Below are 16744 nucleotides of genomic sequence, written 5' to 3' on the forward strand. Positions count from 1 at the left end.
TCAGGGCGCGTCCGTGCTGTGTACATAGCGCAGTGTGTAGTTGGCTCCAGAGTTGTTGTCCCAGAACTCGCCCTGTGCGCAGCGGTAGCAGATGGCGAAGTGGATGGCGGCGTCCTGCGCGTCCGCATCTTCCCAGTCTTTGGGCAGCAGGCCAGGGGGCAGGGACAGCGAGAAGTGGAAGAGCTCGACGCCCAGCTCCTCCTCCGCACCCCCGGAGACCCTCGAAGGTGCCTCTGGGGGCTGCGGCTCCGGGGACTCCTCGGGGGACAGCTCGGCGGGCTGGTCCAGGAAGGAGCGCCACTCGGTGAAGGTGTAGCGCACGAGCACGGCCCTGGGCCCCGCGCAGCTGAGCACCCTCCCGGAGCCCGTCACCTCCGCGCCCCAGGGCGCCGAGCACTGCACGCGCTCCAGGCACACGCGCTGCAGCCGGAGTCGCTGGGCGGCCGCGCCGGGGCCCGGGAGCTCAAACAGCGGCCGGAGCCGGGGAGGCGGCGCCGCCGGGAGGGGACTGGCCGCCGCTGCCGCGGCCAGCAGGCCCCCGATGTGCTCCAGGTCCTCGGAGCTCATGGGGAAGCTGTGGAGGCGGGAGAGCACGGCGGGCGGGACCTGCGGCTCCTCGGCCTCACTGAAATGCCTCACGCTGGCCAGGTTCAGCCCCAGAGAGTCGGCGAACTGCACCCGCTTCTTGCCGCCCAGCCCTTCCCGGGCCTGCTGCTGCCGCCGCTGCAGGAGCCGGGCCACCTGCAGGATGGGGTCGGCCGGCAAGGAGAAGGAGCGCACGCGCCGGCGGCGGCCGTGGCCCGGCACCTCCTCCTCTTCCTCTGCTTCTGGGGACTCTGTGTCCCCCTCGGAGCCCGGGGTCTCCGAAGTCCCAGCGCCATGGTCCTCGCCACCCTTGGTCCACAGGACCCCCGGGACTGGCGACCCCTCGGCCGGCGGGGCGTCTCCAGGAGGAGGCATCTCCGGACTTGGGAGCTGCGACCCACCAGGCTCCATGTCTCCCCTGCGGCCCCGGGTCCTGTCCAGGCCGCCGGACCCCGGGCTCCAGACTCCTCTGGAAACTTTGAGCTCCTGCGCCGGCTGGAGGAGCGCGCCGCGCCCGCTGGAGCTGGCTCTCCGCGGCGCCAGGCCGCTTCAGGCGTCGGGAGAAGCGCGCAGTTCCACTTGGGAGTCGCGGGTTTTTTAGCTGCCCGCTGCCTAGGGCGGAGTGAGAGGCGGCTGCGGGCCCCGGGCCCGGCTCCCGGGCAACGCCTGCGGAGCGCGGGGGCGGGGAGGGCGCCAGGAGCAAGCCAGCCTGCAAGGCCTGGGGCTAGTTAGAAAGTGCAGGGGTGACGCCGCCGGGGTCGCGGGCCCCCTTCTCCCTGGCCACCTCCCCAGACGGGCCCCGGAGCTCCGCGCGGGGTAGGCTAGGCGAGGCCGTGGAGTCGAGCTGGCCGCTCAGTCCACCCGAGGGTCGCCCGGCAGTGGCCTGGGGAGCCCCGCGGCGCGGCCGAGCAAGGAGGAAGACCCGCCTCCGGGGACTCTGGAAAGCGGCCCATCCCGCGCATCCCTCGCCTTCTCTACTTGTTCGGCCCGAATCTGAAGGCGCCCGGGGCTCCAGCCCCGCTCGGAAGCCCGACCCCGCCGCGTTCCCCTCTTCCCCAGCGCGGTGACAGCGCCAGGTGGGCTGCAGCCCGGGCTGGGCGCGACAACTGCAGGGCGCAGTTCTGAGTGTTGCCGGAGGCCATGCCCGCCAGGCCCGGGAGCACGTCTGGCCCGCGGGTACCGCCCCCGCGCCCACCCACCTGTCAGGACGTCACCACCTGCCCGGAACCCCCCAGACTGCACGGAGATGCGGATATGCCGCTGCTGCTCAGCCTCTAGCTCTGGACTGTTGGGGTAGGAAGCGCCAGAAGTGATGGTGTGGGCTTTAAGTCTCTGTTTACCTATGACCTAAGCAAGTGGCCCTCCAGCTGTCACCAGGTCTGTGGGAGCCCAGGCACCGAGCGTCCCCTTCCCCTGATGTCTCCGCGTTCCCGGATCCGAGAGGTCCTCCCGTGCGTCCACAGGATTCGCACACAGGGAGTTTTGCAGGCTTCTGCTAGTAAAAATTCGCTACTCTAAAAAATTAGGAATTCTAGGAACAATTAAAAAAAGAAGGAAAAAAAAAAAACAAGTCAGCCTGCCTGGGTATCTCCAAGGTCAAGAACTAAAATAGGCAATGACTGGGCAGACACGGAGGGGTCCTAGGCTTTCCGCGTGCTGGGGTAGGGTGGTAAAACGCTGTGCTTTCCCAGGCCGCTAACAATGAGCTGGATGGGAAGTGGAGCAGCCAGGACACGAACCGGCACCCATAAGGGATGCTGGCGCTTGCAAGATGAGGATTTAGTCACTGCGCTTGTGCTGGGCGCAGGAGCTTATGTTTCTTAGGAACCCACTCGGGACTCCTGCCCTGTGAGCGTGCTCCCCGTGTGATCTCACAGGCAGGCGGGCACCTGTGTGACCTAGCCCTACTCCACGATGGGGCATCACGTTAGGGGTGACAGCAGCCCAGCTAGGTGGGCTTCGAACCCATGCAGTCACAGGGACTATCCCCCTAGACTACCTCTCTTGTGCTGAGCGTGGCAGAGGGCCGGCTGGCATCTTAGTGTGACCTTGTGACTAATATGCGAGACTCCGTGAGCTCAATGAGGCACGGGGCGGGAGGGCAGGGGACTGAGATTCCCAAAGGCTCTGGACACGTTTGGCAGATGTCCTGGAGCGACTTCAAGATTGTGTTGAAGGATGTTGTTGTGACCATAGGGTGAAACATACACTTCATAGTTTTTAAAAAATACTGGCTTTGATTTTACTTGAAAGGCAGAGTTACAGAGAGAGAAGGAGGAACAGCAAGAAATCCTCCTTCCACTGGTTCACTCCCCAAATGGCCACAATGGCCGGAGCTGAGCCAATCTGAAACCGGGAGTCAGGAGCTTCTTCCCGGTCTCCCAAGCAGGTGCAGGACCCCAAGCTCTCTCTCTTCTCTGGCAGATGTGTCCATCTGGAACTTTCCATGTACTGAGGAGGATCAGCACTGATCCAATTGAGCCACTCTGGCAGGTGCTAAAGGAGGTGACATCTGAGCTGGCCAGGGGGACCAAGGGGTGAGGATTGTCAGTGCCCTCGGAGGGTACAGGAGGGATGGGCCTGACCCCAGACGGGGACCAAGGACCAGCACATTCATAAGAATGGGGACGAGGGAGGGGCCAGCCACTGTAATTCCTCTCCCTGCCCAGGGCAGGGAGTAACCAAAGAGAGCTTTTGAGTCTCCGATTAGGAACAATCAGATGGAAGCTCTGAAAAGACCCTTGTGGACACAGGCTGAAAATGCAGATCGTGTGAGAGGACATGATGATGGTAATTTCTGGAGAGGAGGGTGGTGGTGGCGGGAGCAGCAGCTTTCCGAGCCGGTTAAGCTACCCGTACACTTAGGCACCAGTGCAAGGGTCTGAATAGGAGCTGTTGGCTGTCACAGCCCTGGGCATTAAGGGCAGTGGGTCTTACAGGCTCAAGCTGAGGCAGTGCGGTGCTCAGCTCCACTGCTCTCTGGTTGGCCCCTGGCGCTCCGGCCATCCTTTCGTTGGTCAGGGATAGGAAGCGTGTTCTTCTGAGAACACTGAGTGAGCAAAGCGTGCTCCTGTTAGTCTCAGATCTACTGGTAGACAGAGCTTCCTGGTTTGATCAGGGCTTGGGGTTCCTGTAAAGCACCTCCAAATGACTCCAGGCCCAGTGTCAGCGCTGGTGTGCTGAACACTCCATCCAAACCTGGAGAACTGCAAGCACCTGCCCTCACCAACTTAATACACTCACGCACGTCTTCATCAGTGAGAAAGCTAAAAATGCAGACGCCACCGGAAGCAGAAGGATTCAACATGCGTCATCTCCCCATCCGGCCCCGATCCTGTTGGTCAATGATGTGTCGCTGTTTATCTTCCACCAGCGCTTCACCACCTACCAACCTCAGCAGTTTTGTTTTTTAATTGTTGTTGGAAAGGTAGATTTATGGAGAGAAGGAGAGGAGAGATAAAGATCTCCCATCCGCTGATTCACTCCCCAGTGGCTGCAATGGCTGGAGCTGAGCCAATCCAAAGCCAGGAGCCAGGAGCTTCCTCTGGGTCTCCCACATGGGGGCAGGGTCCCAGGCCACAAGCACGGAGCTGGACGGAAAGTCGAGATGAACCGGCGCCCATATGGGATGTTAACACTTGCAGGATTGGATAGCTGAATCATTGTGCTGGCCCCACTGTTTTGTTTTTCTGGTTCCTATCTACCTGCCTACTGCCCCAGCTATGACCTAACTTCTTCAGAGTTCCCTCCAAGGCTGGCATGACTCCGCCTCGTGAGCAGGCATGGTGTCTGACCGGCCTTTCCAACATTCACGGGGGCGGTGCAGGTATAGCAGGCCTGGCCAGAAAGTGACTTGGCAGAAGCCCTGAGCTGAAGCCCCAGCACCCTTCGTCTAAGCCCTGGGACCTCGCTGAGCTGCAGTTTCCTCATCTGTGAGATGTTACTGCAGTGAAAGCTGAAACGGGAGTATCAGAGCATGCTGCTGGCCAGCGTGCCTTGAGCACAGCAGTGCCTGTGGCTGGCTGCGTCATGGGTGCTCAACACACGTTTGTCACACACCAGATGGCTGGTGGTGCTGGGAGCCTCTGCAGCCAGGAACACGCACAGCTCCCTGCCTGGACCACCTCACACTCCACGCATGCGCAGATAAATGCAGCCATGTGTGGCATAGCCGACAGGGAATCAAGCAATGGGAAGTAGAAATCTCTGCACATAGCACATACCCTGACATGCGTAGTTCAATGCTCTTGCCCCGTCCCCCCATCTTTCTTCCTATCCCAAAGTCTTCTTGCCAGTGATGGTTAACTAACACCTGCAGAGCGACAGGGCAGCCGAGTGCAGGGCAGCCCGGGTGCTTGGCTGGACGGGGCAGGAGCAGGGAGAACCAAGGCCGGTTGTCACGGGACGCTCACACTGTGACGTCGGGAGACACACACGGGGCCTCTGACGTGCGTATTCTCGCACTGGTCCTGCTGCTGGACTTGAAGTTGGATCAATAGCCACAGTGCTGCCAAGTCAGGGACAGTCCACAGTGACTCTGGATGCAGGCCGGGGGCCTCAGTGACATCTGGCCTGAGTGTGTGTGTGTGGGACCTTTCGCCGTGTTTACCGTTCCCCAGCTCCCTAGGAACCGTGTTTTCATCCAGTTTCCAAACAGAACGGGCACTGACCTTTGGCCTCCCGCGTTGCGGGGACAGGGGAATTGATCTCAGTACTGTAAGGCAAACAGTACTTGCAAAGCAGCAGGAGCCCACGGCCAAGCCTCGCGGAAACCGCAGTGAGGACCGGGGCGGCGTGGAGGGGACCACACGAGGAACTCCTTCCTGTCAGCGCGGGCGTCCCACACCACAGCAGCACACAGGGGGTTCTTGTAACCAAAAACTTCAAACACGTGCAAGTGAATTCTATTTTTCAAAGATTAAAGGACGACCAGGAGGCCATGGGCTACAAGCACAGTGATGTGCCTTGGCACACCACGCTGTGTTGAGTGCCTCCCAGGGTCCCAGGCATGGCCTAGGAGCGAATCGGACTCCTGCCTAACTCCTTAGAGGATGCATGCAAACTGCTTTCCTAGGAAAATACAAGCTTGACACCCAGATTTTTAAAAAAGATTTATTTTATTTTTATGGGAAAGTCAGACATACAGAGAGGAGAGACAGAGAGGAAGATCTTCCATCTGATGATTCACTCCACAAGTGGCCACAATGGCTGGAGCTGAGCTGATCTAAAGCCAGGATCCAGGAGCCTCTTCCAGGTCTCCCACATGGGCGCAGGGTTCCAAGGCTTTGGGCCATTCTCGACTGCTTTCCCAGGCCATAAGCAGGGAGCTGGGATTAGAACCGGTGCCCATATGTGATCCTGGCACATGCAAGGTGAGAGCTGTAGCCGCTACGCTACTGTGCCAGGCACTCCAGATTTTGTTTTTTAAAATTTATTTCATTTTTTTATTGAAAAGGCAGCTTTACAGAGAGCTCCCTGTAAACTACTGGTTTAGCCTCTAAGTAGCCGCAACTGCCAGAGATGACCCAATCTGAAGCCAGGAGCCAGGAGTTTCTTCTGGGTCTCCCACAACCTGTGAGTATGTTTCTTGGTTCCAGGTGGCAGGGTATGACGTGATGCGCTAGTAACATTTATGTAAGTATTGATATGTTTGGGGGCCTGTGTGGCCCAAAGGCAGTGCTGGTACAGGGTCCCGGCTGCTCCACTTCCCATCCAGCTCCCTGCCAGTGCACCTGGGAAAGCGGCAGACGTGGTCCAAGCGTTTGGGCCCCTGCAACTTGTGTGAGAAGACAAGATGGATTTCTGGACTCCTGGCTTCAGCCTGACTCCTTCTTATCCATTATGGCCATGTGGGCAGTTAGCCAGAGGTTGGAAGATAAATACATATAGGTTATATATGTGTGTAAGTCTTTCAAAAATGAACAACAGTGACATGAGGACAGGGAGTGGTTGTGGTGGTCATGGTCGGAGACCATGCAGGGAGCCAGAGGACGCAGCAGTAGGCACCTGGGCCCTCTTCGCAGGTGGAGGGGTTCACAGACATGACGCAGGTGCCTCTGGGAGGAAGTGATAACCGCCATTCATTCTGCAACGGTACCGAGAGGGCTACCTTCTACCAGATTTGCCTTTAGGTATACAAAGGGTGTACATTTTGGCAAAAGAACAGAGATGTACCAGAAACACAGGCCCCTGAGAGAGCTCGGGAGCTAGGACCGAATCCCTGGGGGACGCGCGCTGAGTGTCCCCTGCAGCACGTCGGTGTCAGGTGACAAGCCTCCCACGTCTCTAGCACAGTAGGTGCGAGGGCTGAGGCCAGACCCGGCCCTCACAAAGGCTGGAGAGTGCTGTCACCTGGCCTGGCCCCAACCCTGGTTCCTGCGCTCCCCAGTGGGAGCTGGGGCCTAGCAGGAGCGTTCCCCCAAACCCTGCTCCTACCCTGGATCTCATAGTACTGCAGGATGGCCTGGCCTGGCCTCCGCCCAGCCCCAGCTCCTGCAGGTGTCAGGTGAGTTCCATGGTCTAGCCTGCTCAGCCCATCATCACTGCCAGCTCTTGCATGAGTCAGTGAGTGCTACAGCCCCAGAGAGGCAACCCCACAATTCCCCTATAGGGTCTGCCTCCAGATCTGGTTCTGTTGCATTCTGATGAGTGCTGTGGCCCAGTCTGATGTGGCCCACCCCCTGCTCAGTCTACACCCACAGTCTATACCCGTGGGTGGATACTGCAGCCTAGCCCAACCAGGCATGACCCCAGCCCCAGCTTCTGCATGTGCCAGCAGGTGGTGGGCGATGCTATTAGCCCAGCCCAGGTCTCCCACATGGGCACATGTCTTGGCCTGATGCAAACATTTCCTCCTTCCAGCTTCCCCCTCTAAACCACTCTGTCTCCGCTTCCTTTCCTGTGAGAGCAGTGGCCTGGTCTGTGGAAGCCTCCAGAAATCATTCCCGCCCCGTCAAACGTGCCATCAGTGTTCTCACTCCTACATGCCCCTAGACGCCCCTCCCCCAGGCAATCTGTAGCCCCCTGTCTGGGGGCTAGGGTGGTATGTCCCAGTCGGGTGCTCCCAGCTGTGCTGGCACGCCGCTGTAGTGAACACAGACTGGGCATTACCCAGGCCCAGGATGCCCGCCAGCTGTTGGCTGCTTTTCTCCCAGCAGTGGGACACTTGCCTAGCTACAAGGCATCCCAGAACCTAGGCAGCTGCCCGCAGCTGGGGTATTCACTTTCCTCCTATCACCCCCTCTCTCTGCCAGCATGCGTCTTTGTTCCCTCCATGGGCTTCTGGCTACCTGAAGCCATGGCTCCGACGTTCTGTCTGGCTGCTAACTCTGACTTGGTGGTTACAGGGAATGGTGGGAAGTGACCAGCATGCACTTGCCCTCACAGCCCACCTCCCCTGGACCGGCTCACACCTCAGGACCCCTCGCAGCCTCTCCTTGCACCCGTCCAGGTGGAGCCCCACTCTGCTGTCTTGGCCTCTTGACATGATCTTATTGAACAAAATCTAGAATGACTTGCCTCAAACAGCCTTTTGGGTTGACACCCCAGAGCTGCCACAACCTTGTTGGGATTTAGAGGGGCTCTGGGTCCTCAGCATAAGGTTTGGCTCAGGTTAGAGGCAGCAAGGCCCGCCAGGCTCCACGTGCATGGCCCAGGTGCTATGCACCTTGTACCTGCTTGTTAACCTCTGCAAGGAGAGCCAGGGCCAGGGGGCAGTCCTGGTCCTTGCCCTCTGCCTTCCACGTTGTGCCATTGGTCTCCAAGATAAAAATCTCCAGTAGCGTGGGTGCGGAGAATTGGGACCCCAGGGAGACCTGCTTGGGGCAGAGCCACCTCTGCAGGTGCCATGGCCCCTGAGGCGGAGGCCTGCGAGCTGACTCCGTGGCTCCTGCACCTGAGGCCCTTTCTTACCATCCTGGTGGGTGAGCCGCAGCTTGGCTGGCCCAAGGCACCCTGAGCTGAGCCAGGCCTCCAACCGCTGCGGGAAGCTTCGATCAACTCAGCTGGTGAATATAAAAAGGAGCTGAGTCCAGGAGCGTCACCTGCGCTCAGAGGGAACTGGGTTTCTAGCTCCACCTTCTGTCCAGCCAGTGCTGCAGAAGGCTCTCGTAGCTGCAATGCAGGAACTGGCCACCGAGCGGCAGCATCGCCCCAAGCTGCAGCTGCCCTCTTAGATGCCAGCGAGAAGGGTAATAACGCCGCTGGGGCCTGATGCCCAGACACCCTAGAGCCTGCACTTCTTCAGTCAACTACCAGCGGAAAACTGAGATGATTTTCATTGAAATGGTAATTGTGTTGTTACTCTTGGTTCCATTTTTAAAGATTTATTTTACTTGTTTGAAAGTCATACACATAGAGAAAGAGAGCGAGTCTCCATCTGCTACTTCACTCCCCAAACATCCGCAACGGCCAAAGCTGAGCTGATCCAAAGCCAGGAGCCAGGGGCTTCTTTGAGATCTCTCACGGTGGCAGGGCCCAGGCATGTGGGCCATCTTCTGCGGCTTTTCCCGGTGAGTGTGCAGGTTTGCATGAAGGCTGAATGTGGGCAGTGGGCAGGATCAGGCTGGGCTTCAACACTCTTTGATTTGCATAGAAGACAGGTCTGGAGGCAGAACTGACCCAGCAATTGCAACTACCAGTGTGTGGAACAGAATGTGCCGGACCCTGTCTTGGTAAGCACACACAAAAATCAGGTCTGGGAACACTTCAGATGAAGTTTTTTGTGGGGATCCTCCCAACTAAATCGCTGGACTCAGAACTCTGGGAACCATGGAGAGAATCACAGGTTCCATGGTCTGACCGTGGAGTGCGTGTGTCAGAGCTGGAACTCCTCAGTGGCTTAGACGGAGCAGTGGACAGCATGTCCAGGTGCACACGGAGGACGTGGCAGTGCATTGGAGCCTGCGGAGGATAGCTGGTACCACAACAGAGGACAGAACAAATGGATTAACTTCTCCAGCCAAGAGTTGGCAGTGACTACCTGGGCAAATGGAGACTCTGAGGTGGACTACGTCAGCCAGTGGGTTCTGGAGAGAATGCATGAATATTGGAGTGGCAAGACTGGCAGCAATACGGAACTGCTGAACTATCAAAAACACCTGAGCAGGACCCTCGGAGCGTGCCCAAGTCGGGGACCTGGGGTGGTTGGGAGGCTGGCTGGTTGCGGGCTCTCCCCGCAGATACAGGAAGGCAAAAGGAGAATGTTAAAACAATAGTCACACCCACTTTCCTGTAGCCCTTGACCCTTTGCAGCCTAATATGTGAAAAGTATAAAAAATAAAATTTATACAATAAAAAATCATATTCCCGGCAAGCACTCCATTCTCTTTTCCTGCTGTGTTTTCCTTCATTTCATCATTTGACATATTGCGTATTTTATTTCCATATTGTATTATTGTCAGGCTCTTTCCAAATCAACCATGAAGTAGGAATTTAGATTCTATTCATTGTTTTATTGTCAACACCTTATAACCAATATAAATTTAACAAATAAAAACTAAAAAAACCAGTCAACGGTAAAAAGGTCGGTACTGTGGCACAGAGGGGTAAGCTGCGCCCTCTCTGAGTGCCAGTCTGCGTCCCAGCGGCTCTGCTAACACCCACGTGCTCGGGCCCTGCCACCCAAAAGTCCTTCCAGATCCCGTCAGGCAGTGCGTTGGGCTGTATGTGTTCTTGCGTTGACTGCAGGAGAGACGATGCGTGTCCAAGGAGGGCCAGGGGCGGGACAGCAACGTCGCTGGGTCGTGGGATGCTGGGGTGTGTCCAGGTGCTCTCGCGTTCATCCTCCCCGCCCATCGTTACTGCAGGAGACGAGGTTAGGACGCCGTAATGAGAGGTGAGAGCACTCAGCCAAAGTCTACAGAGAGCAACACTTGCTACGCCTCGCTGCCTCCACCTGACCAATCAGCAGTCAGCAGGTGCTGGTACCCTAGTCGCGTGTTCTAACGCAGACAGACACCGCTCTGGGCAGCGGTTAACTTTGAAAAGGCGGCACTCCTGTTAGAATCTCCCTGGCTGTTGGAACCCCAGCCAACGCCACGTCCTCCCTCTTCAACACCTGTGCTGTAACGGGGACGCTTGGGAAGCAAATCGGATGTCCTTGGAATTATCCGTGAAGATGAATGACCTCAGGGGCTCACACACGTGTGCTGCGACACAACAAACAGAGCTGCGTAACAGGTACGGCGTGAGGAAAGCAAATGCCTCGCATTATTATCGACGAAGTCTTGGGGTTTTTCTGTGACATGTATGAGTTCTGTGCAGTTTTTTGGCATGTTCTTCTGTGTTTGCGTCACACGCAGCCACTGGAATTGCTTTTTACAAACAACATGGCTACAGCAGCATCTAATATTTAGAAAGTGATATATACTTGGAAGCAATGACTACACCCAATTTTTCCCAAACCTCAATCCTTCCCACCCTGGTCCACCATCCATCATTATAAAAAAAAATACATATTTTACAAAAAGAAAGTGATACACAGAAATACAGAGTATAGACACTGGCACTGTGGCAGAATGGGATACCAGAGGGCCGCAGTTCAAGTCCCAGCTCCACCTGCAATGCACTGGGGACGGCGGCAGGGATGGCCAGGTGCTGGAGTCCCTGCCGGTCACGTGGGAGCCACAGTCTGGCTGCAGGCTGGCCCAACCTTGTTGCAAGCATCTGGAAAGAGAACTTGTGGGTGGAAGATCTCTCTCCCTCCCTGTTTCTCACTCTGCCTGCCAAATAAATGTCTTTAAAGCAGCATCATCTCTCTCCCAGCCACGGGTGCCTGCTTGCCTCTGTGCAGAGGGCTGGCTCCTGCCAAGGAGGTTCAGTCTCCTAAGGTCTGAAATTACAGTAAGTCGCTCTGCATGCCTGAAGTGACCTGTGGGAGGGAGACCCGAGTGAAGCTGCTGTGCTGCCTCCATCCCGGCCCGGCAGTGGCTGCTGCGGCTCTGGGGAGCGAATCAGAACATGGGAGGTCTCTGTCTCTGTTGATCCTGCTCTCTCTTTCAAATCCACTTCCAGAGGAGTGGACCGCAGCGTTGAGGCCCAGCGGGTTGAGTCCCCGCTCGCAGTACCACTGGCATCCCAGGTGGGAGTGCCAGTTCACCTCCCGGCTGCTCTGCTTCCCGACCACCTCCCTGCTAACGCACCTGAAGGTGACTCGAGGGCCCGAGGGTGTGAGCCATCCTTCCCTGCTCTCTCAGGCCACCAGCTGGGAGCTGGGCCAGACGCAGAGCACCTGGGACGCGCACCTGCGTCTATGTGGGATGTGGGCACTAACGATGGAGAGTTAGATTGCCATGTCACTGTCGGCCCCACGTCTGCGCATTTTTAAAGCTATTGGTGGTAGATCCCCAAGGAGAGAGCAGGGCATGTAATCTGCTATGATGTGAAAATCCTAGAACATTTGTTCCCTTTAATTTGTTCCAATTTTCCCTCTTCAAAGATTTCTTCCTCCTTTGTACTCTGACTGGTCTTAAACACCTGCTGGGCCATTTAAAGTGAGGCAGCTCTGTGGGGCCTCAGTGCTGGACGCACCCCAGCTTTGTGCCATCAGGGAGTCCCGGCTTCGCCTTGTGCACGCGGGCTGAGACGGGAGAAGCACTGGGAAGGTCCCGGCGGCTGGGGCCCAGGCTACGCAGTCAGAGTATGCCTTACGTCAGGCACTTTCATCATGCATTTCTGTTAAAACACAAACACCCAGGACCTGCCTTTCAGAATGGTGCTGTGTCTGTGGGCGGCCACCTGAGGGGTCAGAGAGCGATCTTGTGAGGGGCAGGACCCTGCTGGGCCTGGGGGAAGAGCTGGGAGGAAGCCGGCCTGAGCGAGGACCCTGGTTCTGCAGGGACGGAGTTGGGGGCCTTGGGGGAAGAGCTGGGAGGAAGCCGACCTAAGCAAGGACCCTGGTTCTGCATGGGCAGCAGCTACCACCACCCGGGCGGGGAAAGCGCTCACAGGAACATGGAGGAGGCACATGGTTGCACCTGCTTGGCCAAGGATGTCTGTCCCCCCCAGCCTACCCCTTTCTCTGTGAACTGTGCTGCCTTCCCCTCCCAGGGATCATCAAAGCGACGTGTCTAGGATCCTCACCAAGGGACCAGCTCTTCTCTCCTCTACAGGAAATGAAGACCTGTCCCCTCCCCACCCACCCTGTTCTCGTTCTATCCCCTGCACATTGTCGAATGTGACAGCTGGGCCATCTGAGTGAAATGGAGGTCCATTTACCATCTCGCATGGAGTACCCAAAGCACGGGCAGAGATGCCACGCATGGGTGCTCAAGGAGGCAGACCCAGCCCCTTCATTCAGCAATGATGCCATGAGGATGGACGCGGCCCTTCCCTTGCCCTGCCTGGCACTGCTGGCGCCCTGAGACGCAGGTTCCCAACGGCAGGTGTGTGCTAAGGTCCCCATGTGCTACCAGGGAGAAAGTCAGAGAACAACCCCTAGCCACCTGTCACAGCCCTCCAGCTGACCACTGGTTACAGTGGCCAGTGCCGGGCCTGGTTGAAGCCAGGAGCCAGGAGCTTCTCCCAGGTCTCCCATGTGGGTGGTAGGAGCACTTGGAATGCCTTGCATTGTTTGTTTTTTTCCCCCAGGGGCATTAGCAGGGAGCTGGATGGGAAGTGGAGCAGCTGGGATACAAACTGACAGCATCTGACAGCAACTCCACCCAAAGTGTTCCTTTTCAGGTATCTGGCTTTTAGGTAAAAGTGGCATTTGAGCTGTGCTCAGCAGACACAGAGAAGGGGGCAGGCCCCATCCCCTCACAAGCTGGCACTCTGGGGATGCTCTTCAAGTCTGTCCCCTGCCCTCATCAAAAGGAGGGAAATTGCTGACAGACTGCATGCCAGCCCCGAAGCCGAGGAGACTGCCAGAGCCTGCCTCATTACCACCCCCCCTCCTGCCAGCTGAGTGCTCCTCTGGGGAATGTGAGTGCTGCCTCACTCTGCCCCCGGCCTCATGGACCCCGCCCCACGGCTGAGTGCCTGCACAGGGCTGAGCCGAGCTGTGCACAGGGCTGTGTGCGGGCCTGCAGTTGCTGAAGAGCTGGCGCCACAAACGGTGCTGGTAGCCGACCGCAGGGCTCAAAGCTCCCAGAACTCAGGATCTCCCCCTTCTTAGAGATTTCGGAACTTAAAAGGCATGGTAGCAGAAAAATGGGGCATGGGGAATATTCTGTCTGACAGTTCTATCCCAAATGAGCACCACAGCCCGGGCTGGGCCGGACCGAGTATCCCGTGAGGTGACAGGGATGCGAGTACTTAGGCCACCCTCTGCAGCGGAGCAGCTGGGACGTCACAGCTCTCTACGCATCGAACCAGTGTTTACGTGGGATGCTGCTGTGACAGGCGGCAGCTTACCCTGCTGTAGGTCGGTACCTCCTCCTACTCCCCCAGCCCCCCAGGTTCCTACAAACTGGTGTCAGCAATCACTAAGTAGTTAACATTTCCAGCATCACACACACACACACACACACACACACACACACACACACACACACACACACACACGCAAGGACCACTTGTTCAGGAAGATGGAACAATTTGACGCTGTAATAGCAATTTTAAACGGTCACTCTTCTCAATTATTAGGTACCCTGAGGGAGGATGAAGCACAGTTGAATGTGCACTGTGTGTCATGTATGTGATGGGCACATGAGCGAGAGAATAGCACCCTCAAAGCAAGAGCTCGAGAACAGAGAGCTTGACAGGGCCTCGTGCTGTGGCATAGCGTGTTAAGTCACCACGTGCAATGCTGGCATCCCCTACAGATGCAGAGCTCGTGCTCCACTGCGAAGCCTGGTACGGTAGCCTAGCGGCTAAAGTCCTTGCGTTGAAGGCACCAGATCTCATATGGGCACCGCTTTGTGTCCCCACAGCCCCGCTTCCCACCCAGCTCCCTGCCTGTGGCCTGGGAAAGCAGTCGAGGATGGTCCAAAGCCTTGGGACTCTGCACCGGCATGGGAGACCTGGAAGCAGCTCCTGGCTTCGGATCAGCTCAGCTCCGGCCGTTGCTGTCACTTGGGGAGTGAATCATCGGATGGAAAATCTTCTCCTCTGTCTCTCCTCCCTGTGTATCTGACTTTCCAATAAAAATCAATAAATCTTGAAAAAAAGATACACATTTTAAGGCATCCAATTGGCAGAGAGGGAAGAAAGCAATTGCCCACATCAGGAAGGACCTGGGACTGCAAAATTTCCACTTATCTTTTCAAGATGTGATTATTTCATTGAAAGGCAGAGTTCGAAGGAGAGGGGAGGGTGAGATGCGAGTGCTCCCGCCTGCTTGTTCCCTTCGTCACGGCCACATCAGCCCCACGCCAGGACCCGGCACGCCATGTGTGTTGATGGCCTGGGCCAAATTCTGTTGCCTTTCCAGGTGCATCAGCAAGGGGCTGGGTCAGAAGTGGAACAACTGGGACTAGAACCAGAACTTATATGCCATGCCTGCATGGGAGGCTGAGGCTTAACACACAACGCCATCATGTTGGCCCCACAACTATATATATATATAACTATATATATATATATATATAACTATATATATATATATATACATTTAAAAATTTTTTTTATTTCTTTAATTTTTCACTTTCTCCTTAAAACTGTTTGCACAGTTAAGCATGTGCACACCCAGGTGGGCCTCTGACTGGGGAGGGGGGTCAGGTACCGAGGGAGGTGGGTGGGACAAATGCCTTAGTCCTTCTCTCTTTCCTTCCTCCTGTGTCCACTCCCTACCACAAAGTGCACCAGCACCCAGGGAAGGGGGATGGCGCCTTGATGGCGCCTTGGAGACGGCGAGCGGGGAACACTGTCCCGAGGGCACTACCTGAGTGGTCGGGACAGTTCTGAGAAGTTTCTGGTTTCATTGCTCTAGGACTGAGAAAACTTTTCCAAGGTCTCCTGGTTGACAAAGTCCACCTCGGTGTGTCCACAGGCCTGTGAACTGCAGAGCTGGAACTGCCCAACCTGGCCTGTAAGCTCTGATGAGACGGCCAGCGTCCCTTGTAACAGCCAGAAATGGGTTGATCTGAACCCAGGAGCACGCGAGCAGGTCCCAAGGCTTTGCACCAGCCTCTGCTGCTTTCCCAGGCCACAAGCAAGGAGCTGGATGGGAAGTGGAGCAGCTGGGATACAAACCAGCGCCCATATGGGATCCTGGGCATACAAGGAGAGGACTTTAGCCACTAGGCTACCGCACCAGGCCCCAGCAGCTACTCTGCGCCAAGATGGTGAGCCGGTCCCACAGGTAAGAGCGACAGCCTCCAGCTCAGCAGCAAACCTCTTCCACTGGCTTGAGAAGTTGTTTCTAAGAAGTTCCCCAAAACCTGTGGGTGTGAAGCGGAGGCTGCGGCTTTGGCCACGCTGTAAGCAGGTGAAGCACCTGCCCGGGTCTTACTGCAGACATTCTGATTTCATGGCTGTGTGGCAGTTCGAGGTTTGAGGGACTTTAAAAGCCCCTCTTCTGCCCAGAGGATTGTTAACCTGCAGCCCAGTGACTCTCATTGGCCGGGAGTGACCCCGAGGAGGGCTCTGGCGGGGAGCTGCCCAATCAGAGCAGCTCGCTGTGCACTGTGATTCTGCGACCCTCTGAAGTGGGCTGCAGTAGGGGCCTGCTGTTGGGCTAGATCGCCACAGGACGGAAACGTCCTCTCAGCACTTCTATTTTTATGCCACTTCCTTTAAGAGCAAAGAGGTTCTTTATCCGGGCACAGTTGACTTACTTCGTGTTAGAAAACAAACCCCCCAAGGGCACAAAGGGACGACCAGACTGGGCAAGCACAGCGTGTTTTCCCATGTCCCTGTGACTGGCACGGACAGGCGTGCTGCCCGGGTGGGGCGCGGGGTCGTCTCCAGGGCACGGCCAGCACTCAGCCAGCTTCTGCTGCCGTCCGAGGTGCAGGAGCCGGGAGCTAGCCCGGAAGAAGGGCAGACGGACATGAAGTGGTACCTGTACGGGAAGCCAGCGTCACAGGCGGTGACTTTACCTGCTACGCCACAATGCCTGCCCTGAGCAGCAGTCCCTCTGTCCCTCTGCAATGCACTTAAAAAAAAGAGCAAACCCACATTTGAAAGGAAGTGTGAGAGAGAGCACAGAGATCTTCCACCCACTGGCTCACTTCTCAGAGCCCCAACAGCCAGGGCTGGCCCAAACTGAAGCCGGCAG

At 56.9% G+C, this 16744-nt stretch overlaps 1 protein-coding gene across 1 annotated transcript; it reads right to left on the minus strand.

The window, feature by feature from the left end:
- Positions 1–960, minus strand: PPP1R3G (protein phosphatase 1 regulatory subunit 3G). The gene has a single exon (XM_040983952.1). It carries the CDS (start codon positions 958–960, stop codon positions 1–3), a length of 960 nt encoding a protein of 319 aa, XP_040839886.1.
- Positions 961–16744: the final 15784 nt, after the last annotated feature.

This window comes from Ochotona curzoniae, unplaced genomic scaffold (genome assembly GCF_017591425.1).
Source record: "Ochotona curzoniae isolate NIBS_2020 unplaced genomic scaffold, NIBS_Ocur_1.0 contig_4064, whole genome shotgun sequence".
Taxonomy (NCBI): domain Eukaryota; kingdom Metazoa; phylum Chordata; class Mammalia; order Lagomorpha; family Ochotonidae; genus Ochotona; species Ochotona curzoniae.

Bases quoted from the DNA above. Each gene is read 5' to 3' on its own strand.
- PPP1R3G (XM_040983952.1), bottom strand. From the start codon at position 960: ATGCCTCCTCCTGGAGACGCCCCGCCGGCCGAGGGGTCGCCAGTCCCG.